Here is a 13127-nt window from a genome sequence, read left to right as displayed (position 1 = left end):
CCTCCTCGGTTTCCTTTTCTGCCCTGTGTACCTCACAGGATAGTTGGTGAATCGAAAAGCATGGTTTTCAAATTTGTTGGTTACAAAGGGCCTAAAAAAAAATCATGTTTACCTTTGTGAAGCACATGAAATACTCATTAATGTGCTTTCATCATATAAAACAAGAATGACTTAACTAGCAGAAAATATGGTTATATTATATAAATGGAGTTGTCTGCATTTCAAAAAATATGAAACCATATGAGCTTCTCTGTTAACATTTATTTTCATCAAATAAAACTGATGGGAGAAAAATTTGAAATTTAGAAAACTCTATCCATTAGCTTAATATCTTCTTAAATATGGCAGATTGCCATTATTAAACTTGAAGAGGGGTTCTACTCTAGCATCACCAGTGTTCCAAGGGCCTATGGTTTGACAGGCAATGAGATAATGGACGTGAAAGCACTTTGAAAATGGAAAGAGATCATTATTTTTATTCACATCAAATATGAATCTCTCTAAAACTGACACTGTTGTAATTTAGCAGAATAGGCAAGGCAGGATGAGAGCCCAGTGGGCTGGAGACCAGGGCACTCTAATGGCGCAAGCTAAAAGTCAGGTCTTCACAGAAATCACTCTGTACCTGGAAAAGCCCTGGGAAACTCTAAAATAGTTTTTACAGCCCCAGTGTTTCCCACTACGCCAAGCAACTGGATCCTCCTAAATAAGTGTCAGTTCACTTTATGTACTCAGTGCAAGAATACAGGTGGTATTTAATAAATGTTTGTTGAGTAATTAGCCTCCAATTAAAATAAATAAATAAATTTTAAAATAAATAAGTAAATGTTTGTTGAGCTGAACTCTGTAAGACCTCCACTGACCCTTTCAGGGAGAACTGCCCCTTTAGCTTTGCTCTACTGATATTTAGTTCATTCCTCTAGTAAAGCATTTCCATTACGTATTTTAGTTACATTTTTGAGCACTATCCTTCCCAGCCCACTTTATAGTTTTTGTAAGAAGAGACTGTGCCCCACTCACCACAGCATTATCTGTGCAAAGCACTGTGCCTGACACACAGCAGATGCTCAATGCTGGTTGTTCTTTTCAGTGAGTTACAAGAGGCAGACTTGAGGGAAAACATGGATGCCAGTTTAAAACAGCTCTCTGTAAGCCAGTCCTAAAATCCATGTCTAGCCCTACAGTCACTAGGCCAGCAAAACCAATCTTTCTGTTTCAAGGAAGCGAGGACTGTCACCATAAAGTGGTTTTGATCTGCTGATTTTTCTGGGAATGATGCCACAGGCTTCTCACAGACTTGTGGCTGTGAGCGCTGATCAATCTATGAGTGCTACAACAAAATAAGAGGGTGTCAGAAATGACAAATACCTCCGCTATGTCAACAGTCAAAACAGCATGACGTTTCCAAGAGAAAAGACATCTTGATTTCCTAGGGGCCATTCTACAAAGAGGAAGTAAATTGTCTGAGTTCAAAAATCTTACTCTCTTGCCCCAGAGCCTGAAAAATAGAACGTATGACAGCTAAAACTGACAGCCATTTACACTGCCTCTATTTCATCCTCCCACATCTTCCTCTTGGCATTGCTTTTATTCTTCAGCTGCTATTACCCTAGGATTGGAGGTTGAACAACAGCTGAGGGCAAGTAAGTGGTCTTGGGAGATATGACCTCAGTTCAGTTTAGTCGCTCAGTCATGTCCGACTCTTTGCGACCCCATGAACCACAGCACGCCAGGCCTCCCTGTCCATCACCAACTCCCGGAGTTCACTCAAACTCATATCCATTGAGTCGGTGATGCCATCCAGCCATCTCATTCTCTGTCGTCCCCGTCCTGCTGCTGCTGCTGCTAAGTCACTTCAGTCGTGTCCGACTCTGTGTGACCCCATAGACGGAAGCCCACCAGGCTCCCCCGTCCCTGGGATTCTCCAGGCAAGAACACTGGAGTGGGTTGCCATTTCCTTCTCCAATGTGTGAAAGTGGAAAGTGAAAAATGAAAGTGAAGTCGCTCAGTCGTGTCTGACCCTTAGCGACCCCATGGACTGCAGCCTACCAGGCTCCTCCATCCATGGGATTTTCTAGGCAAGAGTACTGGAGTGGCTTGCCATTGCTTTCTCCAAGTCCTAGCACTATACAAATGTGAAGGACTACATTCTTTTTATTTTTATCAAATAAAAATCACTCTAAACAATCTGAAGCCTTTTAAATTTTAACAGAATGATGCAGGGCCCTTGAAGGAATAATGAGATCTACACACAGACACAGTGCTCTGTCTGGAGATATGCTTTGAAGTATGGTCCCTCACTGCCATAAGTCAAGGTGGGTCTCACATGATGAGACGGAAAAAAAGGAAGATATGCATGTAGAAGGACACAGAGGCATGAGAGAGCATGGACGTATGAGAAAATGCACCTGAAGCACAGGGTGAAAAATGGGAAATCACTGAGAAGGAGGCTGGGTCTGTGCTGAGAGACCTGGAATCCCATGATTTGCTATCATCCTCATGCTGCCACCCAGGGAGAAGCTTTGTTTTCACCTCTGCTGTCACTAACTCCTCAGAGAGGCATCAAGGACAGGGCACAGGATGGAGGGATGGGAACGAACCTAGAGTTATAAACCAGGCCATGCAAGAGAGAGATAAAACCAGTATTGAAAAGGAAAGCTGAGTGAAGTAGATGTGCCTTTTCCTTCCCAAGGTTCAGGAGTCATAAGACTGAGTGTGAGACCTTTGGAAGGAGGAATGAAGAGATTACACTAGCAGAAAAGGGACAAGCGCTAGCCACTTTGTACATAAGAATTAACTCTTGTCTCTGGGCTGTAGTGTTCAAGAGAGTAGAGAAGTCAGTCTGAATCAGAGAAGAAAAAATGGAAATCTTGCTGTTTATTATTTTTTATAGGTTCTTACTTTAGGGAAAGAAAGGAGGCCTAAGATATCTTTTAGCTTTTCCAGCCAATTTACCAGGGGAACAAGAGACAGGGACTTGGGACAGGGCCTCTGAGAACTAGCAGATGAAAGTCTTCACTGTGCTGTCCTAAGCAGGAAGTAAGAAGTCTCAAGCAGCCTCCACCACTATCCAGCACTATTGTGCTAGCCACCCTGGAACATGAATAGTATCCGGAGAAAAGCCTACAGCCCTAACAAAAAGGAGCATCACTCCTTTCAAGTAAGCAAGGTCAGCTGGAAACAGCTGTTTACAGACAGTGGGTCGTGTTTGCCAGTTCTGATTTACAAAACCTCGGGGCAGCTCCAATAACCACATTTAGATTCAGCTCAATCAATGTTTATTGTCCTCTGCTTGATGCCAGGCCCTGGGCTGGACACTGAGGATACAGAAGAAACATGAGACAAGGCCTCTACCCTAAGGATGCTCATCGTTTCGGCGTAGAAACAGTCATCAAAACAGGGTTAAAATAGAGCAGCAAGTCCTACAACAGAGGAAGCACAAGGAACCCTTTGTTCATGGTAGGAGAAGTAACCCAGTGCAGGGAACTGGAGGTTTCTCAAAGAGGTAGATTTGTTTTTCCCCTCCTCATTCTATATTCCTCAATGGGACTTAAAGGTTCAGGATGTATTAACCAAGAAGGAAAGTCTTGCAAGTAGACAGAACAGCATGTGAGAGGTCTCAAAACAGTATGATGATCCACGAGATGGGAGAGGAAGCTGGAGAGAAAGATAGGACAGATGGCATTAGATATGTCATTAAGCTTCGTTTTATAAAAAGACAAGGAGTGGGTCAGAGCATGGTATACACAGAAAATTATCTATGAGAGAGGATCCCAAGAAATTTAAAAAAGCAAAAAACTCACACCCAAACAAAACTAATTTTATTTCCTGCTAATTTATGTAAGACTTTTAGGAGGATATCCCAAAATAAAACAACTTCAAGAACTTACTCTAAGGCGTCACAACTTAGAAAGGGTGTAAATCACTCCTTCTTCTGAATTTTAAAAGCACTTTGTATCCTCCTTTTAGCACTTGTCACTTTCTGCTTGGGAGCATAATTATTTGTGTCTTATCTCTAGTGGTTTATCAGCTCCCTATGAGCATGAACCAGGTCTTGCTCTTTCATACTATAAAACTTTATTGCAACTCAGTCTGAATAGGCAAGGTACCCCCAACGGTACCTAGCACCTAATAGATCTTAGAAAAAGATAGCATTATGTAGTTACATGATATCAGAGCTAAGAGACTCTTGAAGATATTCTAATCCAGAGTTTCTCAAACTTTGTGAAGAATCTGACAAAAGCTATGGATTCTCTTCCCAGAAAAACTCATACATAGAAAACATTTTACATACAACTTCATGGCCAGCCATAACCAGAGAGGTATGGTTAACTTGCCCCAAACCACAAAGCTAATAAGTAGCAGAACCAATCCTAGATTACAAGTTTCCTGGTTCCCAATTCAGTACTCTTCTCATTACAAAGGCAAAAATTTAGTAGGGTTGTTTCCAGCTGGGACAGTGCCTGATATAAGCCTCAGGTGTGGCAATGTTTCTCGTACAAAATTCCTTGATAAAAGGATGATGCTCAGAAGAATGTGGCAAGTTTAGTGGCTTCTGAGGTCCAAATGCAATGGTCCTGGACCTCTGCTAAGGTGAGAAACAATGGGAGATGTGCAGGGTTTCGTGGGACCATCGAACTAAGCTAAAGAACCAAAAATGACATTGAAATCTCCCCAAGTAAGAATAGCAAAATCTTCCTAACTATACTGTTTGCAGGTCAAAAAGCAACAGTTAGAGTAAAACAACAGACTGGTTCCAAATTGGGAAAAGAGTACGTCAATGATATATATTGTCATCCTGCTTATTTAACTGATATGAAGAGTACATCATGAGGAATGCTGGGCTGGAAGAAGCACAAGCTGGAATCAAGATTGCCAGGAGAAATATCAGCAATCTCAGATATGCAGATGACATCACCCTTATGGCAGAAAGTGAAGAAGAAATAAAGAGCCTCTTGATGAAAGTGAAAGAGGAGAGTGAAAAAGCTGGCTTAAAGCTCAATATTCAGAAAACTAAGATCATGGCATCTGGTCCCATTACTTCATGGGAAATGGATGGGGAAATAGTAGAAACAGTGTCAGACTTTATTTTTTGGGGTTCCAAAATCACTGCAGATGGTGACTTCAGCCATGAAATTAAAAGACACTTGCTCCATGGAAGGAAAGTTATGACCAACCTAGATAGCATATTAAAAAGTAGAGACATTACTTAGCCAACAAAAGTACGTCTAGTCAAGGCTATGGTTTTTCCCGTGGTCATGTATGGATGTGAGAGTTGGACTGTGAAGAAAGCTGAGCGCCAAAGAATTGATGCTTTTGAACTGTGGTGTTGGAGAAGACTCTTGAGAGTCCCTTGGACTGCAAGGAGATCCAACCAGTCCATTCTAAAGGAGATCAGTCCTGGGTGTTCATTGGAAGGACTGATGCTAGAGTTGAAACTCCAATACTTTGGCCACCTCATGTGAAGAGTTGACTCATTGGAAAAGAGGATACTGGGAGGGATTGGGGGCAGGAGAAGGGGACAACGGAGGATGAGATGGTTGGATGGCATCACCGACTCGATGAACATGAGTTTGAGTGAACTCCGGGAGTTGGTGACGGACAGGGAGGCCTGGCGTGCTGCAATTCATGGGGTCGCAAAGAGTCAGACATGACTAAGCGACTGAACTGAACTGAACCCTTTTCTAAAGGACCCCTGGGGACTTCCCTGGCAGTCCAATGGTTAAGACTGCACTTCCACTGCAGGGGGCATGGGTCCAATCCCTGGTTGAGGAACTAAGATCCCATGTGCCTCAGCCAAAAAAATTTTTTAAATAAATAAATAAAAGACTACTGCCCCCTTTACCTCTTCTGGCTTAACTAGGTGCTTGTATCTTCCAATGCCATGTGTGGGCTTTGACCTGTAGTGCCGACTGGTGGTCAACAGAATGCCACCTGAAAGAAAATAAGACAAACCTGTTTCAAAATTACGTAGGGACAGACAGATCATACATGAGGAGATAAATTCTCCACTGCAAGATGGAATATCTGGGGACAGCAAGCCTTTCGTTGGTTTAAAGAACCAGTGTTATTTCTTAATCCTGAGCTGACATTCAGTTTACCCATTTTCTCTCTCCTTTTGGCCCCTGGACTACATCTAGTCCCCACTCCTCTCCTCTTAGAGCCATTGGTGTAGGGGGACAAAATACATTCTTACAGGACTCTCATTTTCTCTTGTCCCTCAACAGGCAATAATCCTTTTGAAGTTTTCCAGTGAGGTTTGTTCAGAGAGAGAGGTGGCAAAAATAACCAGCAGAAAGGATTACAAAGTTGTTAAAACTATCCAATTTGCTTTATTTGTGTTGATATATAATGATCTCCAACAGGCTTCAAATGAATAACAATAAAAACTAAAAACATAAGGTACAGAACAGTGTGGAGGTAAAAAATAGAATTGCTATATATTGACACTCTACATTAATACTCTATATATTACATATTAATACATATTCATTGTGATAGAGTCAGAGATGTGTCACCCAAATCCCCTTCAAAGAAGGACTTGCTGATATATACGTATTCTCCTTTAATCCCTGTTATTTTTATCTTCATTTACAAACAAAGAAACTGCAGCTCAAAAAGTAGGAATTGGAGGGAATGCCAAGGTGATCCAGTGGTTAGGACCCTGTGCTTCCACTGTGGTGGGCATAGGTTTGATCCCAGGTTGGCGAACTAAGATCCTGCATGCCATGCTGCAGCCAGAATAAATAAATAATAAAATTAAAAATAATAATCAATTAATATAATACATAATAATAATATACTAATAATATATTTTTAAAAACAAGAATTGGCCAAGGTCATCCAGCAAGTAAAAGGCAGAACTGCAATTTAAACCCAGGTCTATCTCACTAAACAGCCTGTGCTCAGATGTGTTATAACATCTGAATTTCTAGAATACAGAATCTAGCTAGACTTGATCATTCCCATATCTGATATCAGTTCCTTATTTTTACCATTCACTGGAACCAGCTCTGTTATGTCTGTGTATCTCTCTTGCTCACTCCCCACCTTCTGGAAAAGTATTGGTAATAGGTTCTGCCCTCTTTCCTCCTAGTTCCTGTGGTCCTGCCCTCATCTCCCCAAAGCCACCACTTTGTGGGGTGTTAAATACAAAATGATGTGGAAAAGTTTAATGACACCTAGTAAAATATTTCTTAAGTTTCTCTTTTCTAAAATGTGTTTCCAAGTAGTCTGCTCTGTGTTAGGCCAATCAAGAGTTATGGCTTCAACTATGGAGAACAGTATGGAGGTTCCTTTAAAAACTAAAAATAGAGCTACCATATGATCCAGCAATCCCACTCCTGGCCACACATCTGGAGAAAAACATGGCTGAAAGGATACATGGACCCCAATGTTCACTGCAGCACTATTTATAATAGCCAGGACATGGAAGAAGTCTAAATTGTCCATCAACAGAGGAATGGATAAAGAATATGTGGTACATATATACAATGGATTACTGAGCCATAAAAAGAATGGAATAATGTCATTTGAAGCAATAGTGGACCAAAGAGATTGTCATACTGAGCGAAAGAAAGAAAGAGAAAAACAAACATATATCACTTATATGTGGAATCTAAAAAAAAAGTACAAATGAACTTAACTACAAAACAGAAACAGACTTACAGATGTAGAAAAACTCATGGTTACTAGGAGGCAAGAGTGAGGAGAGGTAAATTGTCAGACTGGGATTGACATACACACTACTATATATAATATAGATAACTAATAAGGACCTACTATAGCACAGGGAACTCTACTCAGTATGGGAAAAGAATCTAAAAAGGAGTGGATATATGTGCATACATAACTGATTCACTTTGCTGTACATCTGAAACCAACACAACATTGTAAATCAACTAAACTCCAATAAAAAGTTAAAAAAAAAAAGAGTCATGGCTTCAGAAACTTTCCCTGCATTCACAATCCACAACATTTCATCAAGACAACCCTAGGATATCATGGATCCCTTCCATGATATGCATTAGCCTGCATTTACAATTACATGCCAAGAACTGTACAGATACTGAGACAGTTACAAAGATGACTACAATATGCTACTTTCCCTTGAGACACTCAGTATGTACTGGCAAAGGATAATGGGAAAGCAGATAACTGCCTTATGGTGTACAAAATACTTTAATGGAGATAAAAGCAAGGAACCTAGATGAAAGAACAACTAACTCTGTCTGGGGCGTGAGGTGGGGGCGAGGGAGTGAAGGAGGGTACAGGGGAAGGGTTCAGAGAAGTAACAGCTGCATTCTTGAAAGAGAAGTAAGAGTTTACCATGCAAGGAAGAAGGAAGTATTTTTGGCAGAGATTTCCAAATAACTGAGGTATCTTCTGGTCATGGTCCCAACTGACCCTCTGAGCCTTCGGGTTCCAGACTCTGCAACCGAGGGTACCACCTGAAGAGCTAATATGCAAAACCCCTTGATGGGTACACAATCATTCTCAGACCACAGCTTTGAAAATGAATCCATCCACCAAGATTTTATTATGACTTTAATACATGACCTTCTAAAAGTACTGAACTCCCCAAAGCATGTTTATTCATTCAACAAATATTTATTACTACCCAACAGAGTAGCCAGCAACAATTATACCCTCTCAACCATGTGACTTGCACGTACCAAGAGTTATGCAGTGCACAAACCACCCAGTATCCATGGAAGACCTGGTTGGTACTGCTCTAGATGCTGGAGCTCTAACAATGGACAAACACAAACTCCCTGCAATACAGAACCTATGATCTGTTGGTGAAACTAATATCAACGCTGGATGAAAAGGGCTGTCTATGATAAGAGCCATATACATCGGAGGAGCATTAAGACTGGACTTGTGGTGTCAGGAAACGATTCTTAGAGCAGGAGACTTTTAAGTAAAACCTGACAGGTGGCTTGGAGTTAGTGAGGCGAGAACACAGTACAGGAAGAGGAAGAGCCAGAGAGAGAATTTCAAGGCAGAGTATGAGGAGAAAGGCGGCAAGAGACGAGCTTACAGGCAAAACTTAGGAACAGCTTAATTATTCAGTACTTATGATGTACCAGACACTGTGCAAAGAGGTGGAGATATAACAGGGGACATGACCGAAAAAACTCTGCTTATGGAGCTTATAGTCTAGTTCAGTTCAGTTCAGTCGTTCAATCGCGTCTGACTCTTTGCGACCCCATGAACCACAGCACGCCAGGCCTCCCTGTCCATCACCAACTCCCGGAGTTCACTCAAACTCATGTCCATAGAGTCGGTGATGCCATCCAGCCATCTCATTCTCTGTCATCCCCTTCTCCTCCTGCCCCCAATCCTTCCTAGCATCAGAGTCTTTTCCAGTGAGTCAAAATAGTAAAAAAAAAAAAAAAAATTTTTAAATTATGAAATTACAAATTGTGAAGAATGATAAAAAGAGCTATGGCAATTCAATCGGTGGATCTGTTTTAGACTGAAATATCAGGAAAGGCCTCTCTAAAATAGAATGACCTATGAACTGAAACTAGATGTCAGAGGAAAATAATAATAGTGGTTATCCCCAGGGAGAAGTGGCTAGAAGGCAGGAGAGAGAGATTTACTGCTGACTTTATACTATTGAATCTTTAAAAAATTTTTTTCGTGTACATGTATTATCTACTTAAAAAAAATAAAATAATAAATTGAGACCCGAAAGACAGATATGGAGCTTATTAGGTAAAAGATAGAGTGACTATTCCAGGAAGAGGGAATAGCATGTGCAAAGGCCTCAGTAGGTGACACAGATTGGCATATTCAAGGAACTAAAAAGGCTGTCCATGTGGCTAAAGCAAAGCAAGAGGGACTGCATGCACCAGCAATTAGGGTGGTAGGTTGGAACCCACCACTTTGGGCCTTGGTTGTTGTGGGGGAAAGGCGAGTGTGAAAGGAAGTTCAAGCAAAGATTCAAGTAGTTGCCTTGGCTGAGTTGTTAGTCTTCCTGTATCCACACCCCCATCTCTATTCCATCCTCTAAAGCTGACAAATGAATCCTTCTAAAACACAAACCGAATCATGTTATTTTCTTTCATTAATTCAACCATTTATCCATTGCACACACACAATTTTTAAAAAGGTCTTTGCTGTATTTCAAAATGTTTGATGATTTTCCACTGTCTGAAGTTTATACTCCTTAGGCAAGCTTTTAAGAACCTTAATTTTGTAATTTAGTTCCAACCACTTGATGTCCTCACTCTCCATCCTCCAGGCCTTTAAAACTTCGCTTCTCAGCCACAGAGCTACACTTGGCATTCTGTATAAACCATGAAGTTCTCCTGCCTCTATGCCATGCCAGGCTGTCCCCCGTGCCGGGACTGCACCTCTCTGATGATATCCTTCATCGCCTCCAAGGCCAGTGTAAAGGTCATCATCTCTGTGCTTCCCTAAACATACAAACGTCATCAAGAGTTTACTTTATGGTTACAGCTCTCCCATGCCTCCATTGTAAAATATCTCGTGTAAATTAAAAAACAACAACCCAGGTACTAGTCACCATCTTTAAGTACATAGAAACTCAATCACCCACCACCAGTTTTAAATAACAGAACCAAAAGTGATCTTTGAGATGATGACACATCTTAGGTGAAAATGCCACAAATGCTTGCCTCAGCTTCTCATCTACTGAAACTCCTTGGCAAGGAGGCATTTTCAAATTCAGTCTGGGGCAATTCCTATAATTAGAGCAGCTGGTTAATTAAGAAGTTATTTCAAACTGCTGTTAAATTAACCATTTTCTCTCTTAAATGAACGGTTTTGGTTAAATTACCAATGGTTAAACTGCTTAATTAGCCAGTTGTTTTAATTATAAAATGTACAAGTTTGAAAGCCTCTGATTTCCATTAAGTTCAACTGAATTTTTTCCCCCTGGTTGTGTCATTAAGCTGGTTTCCTGCTGTCATATTAACACTGCAGCCTCCTGAGAGAAAAGGCAACTCTTTTCATTGAAGAAGACACAAAACCCCAGGACTTCAAAAGGAGGCTTTGAAAATCTTTCAATTGGTACAATTATAGAATGTAATCATGTATTGAGTTTTCCCACAACATGTCCCTTCCCTTTATATATGCCAGCGTCAACTGTCCTTCAATGTCCTTGTTTACTAAACTGGGAACTAAACTCATCAATCCAGGATGAGGATAAACAACTTCATTTTAATTATTTCTCCTTCAAGATTGGAACAAGCATTTGGAGCAGGGCTATGCAGGACAGAATGAGGGAAAAACTGGGGTAACCCCAGCCAAGAATCTAATTACAGGATATTTTTTCCATTCAATAGACCACAAGTCCCTGAAGGGCAGATACAATCCCCAGCACCTGGCAAATAGTGTGTGTTCAGTAAGTGTTGGGGTGCTTTTGTTTGCTTGTTTTGAAATTCTAGAGATATTTTAACAAGGCAATCTGCAATGATTTGGCTCTGGCAGCTACACACTTTTTTCAAAATCTCTTTTCAAACTTCTTTCAGTTTTTCTAATTACACTGAACTTCTTGGACTTGAATGTACCATGCTGTGCTGACTCCACCTTTTTGCTCATGCTTTAATAAGAGGAGTCTGAGTTCCCTTCATTTAACCTCCTTATATATTTATCTCTCCGTGTACATTTAAATCAGTAAAAAAAATAAATAAAAAAGATGGTCACTACAATCAGGCTTTTCCCTTAGAGAGAGCAGCTGGGATGGTAGCCAGGACCCACAAAGTATGATGGGTAAAGGTAGGAAAGGGACACTGCTTCCTCCTTATTTTTTCTGAACACCATTATAATTCAATTTTTAAATGTCTGACTTTATAGAAATGTCAAAGACCCATGAAAAATGCCAACAAAGCTGTGTCCTTTCAAAGAGAATTACCTTGGCATGCAAGGTAAGTTACCCTGGACCTGGGAGCCTTCTAGGCACTGAGATTCCACAATTGAAATGGGCAAAGGAAAGGATCAATGGCCTTGAAAATAATGTTTGTAAATGTTTGAAAATATGTTCAACCAACTAGTAATAAAAGACATGCAAATTACAAATAAAAGGGATGGCATTTTTAAACGTATTAATATCAGTAAACATAAAAAAAACAACACTCAATATTGATGAGTATATAAATAGGGATTCTAAAATACAAAAAAACCCTACAAAAGGGTGCAATCTTTCTGAAGAGCAATTTGGTAATACACATCAATAGCTGTAAAAACGTGCATTTTCAAGGACTTCCCTGGCAGTCTAGTGGTTAAGACTTCAAGCTTCCAATGCAAGGGGCTCAGATTGGATCCTTGATTGTGGGGGAACTAAGATTCCAAGCGCAACCAAAAAAAAAAAAACCAAACCTAAAAATGTGCATTTCCTTTGGCCCGACAATAAGACTTTTAGAAATATATATCCTATGTAAATAATCACACAAGGGCATAAATACTAATGTGCAAGCATGTTTATCATAGAACTGTTTACATTTCAAAATTTTGGAGACAACTTAAAATTTCTCCAAATAGGAAGCTAAGTAAACTGCTACTGTCCATCTTTCTTTTCAGAAGGATCTTTTTTTCAATTGGACTTTTTTCAATAGCATTTAACATGTCCCCATTTGATCTAGCTTTAAAATCGAGAATAAAACAAAAAGTTACCTCAGAATTAGGTAGCTACTGCTGCTGCTGCTGCTAAGTCGCTTCAGTCATGTCCGACCCTGTGCGACCCCATAGACAGCAGCCCACAAGGCCCCTCAGTCCCTGGGATTCTCCAGGCAAGAACACTGGAGTGGGTTGCCATTTCCTTCTCCAATGCATGAAAGTGAAAAGTGAAAGTGAAGTCGCTCAGTCGTGTCCGACTCTTAGTGTCCCCATGGACTACAGCCCCCCAGGCTCCTCCATCCATGGGATTATCCAGGCAAGGTTACTGGAGTGGGTTGCCATTGCCTTCTCCGGAATTAGGTAGCTATCAGATACTAAAATACATTACAAAACTATAGTAACCAACAGTATTAAAACAACTTGGGGCGAGAGACGCCCGGCTCCCGGCGGCGCAGACGCGAGAGACGCCCGGCTCCCGGCGGCGCAGACGCGAGAGACGCCCGGCTCCCGGCGGCGCAGACGCGAGAGACGCCCGGCTC

General features: G+C 40.9%; 1 protein-coding gene across 1 annotated transcript in view; it reads right to left on the bottom strand.

Annotated features, from left to right (window-relative positions):
- The window catches only part of MRPL48 (mitochondrial ribosomal protein L48), a 59070-nt gene that overhangs the window by 23168 nt on the left and 22775 nt on the right, over positions 1 to 13127 (bottom strand). Inside the window, exon 4 of the mRNA XM_055423649.2 lies at positions 5846 to 5934. Coding sequence (XP_055279624.2) covers positions 5846 to 5934 — 89 coding nt within the window. The remainder of the gene's footprint in view (positions 1 to 5845; positions 5935 to 13127) is intronic.

This window comes from Moschus berezovskii, chromosome 14 (genome assembly GCF_049115385.1).
Source record: "Moschus berezovskii isolate FMDL1 chromosome 14, NW_MosBer_1.0, whole genome shotgun sequence".
NCBI classification, from domain to species: domain Eukaryota; kingdom Metazoa; phylum Chordata; class Mammalia; order Artiodactyla; family Moschidae; genus Moschus; species Moschus berezovskii.
The sequence above is the reverse complement of the archived record's forward strand: the minus strand, read 5'-3'. Positions and strand labels throughout refer to the sequence as shown.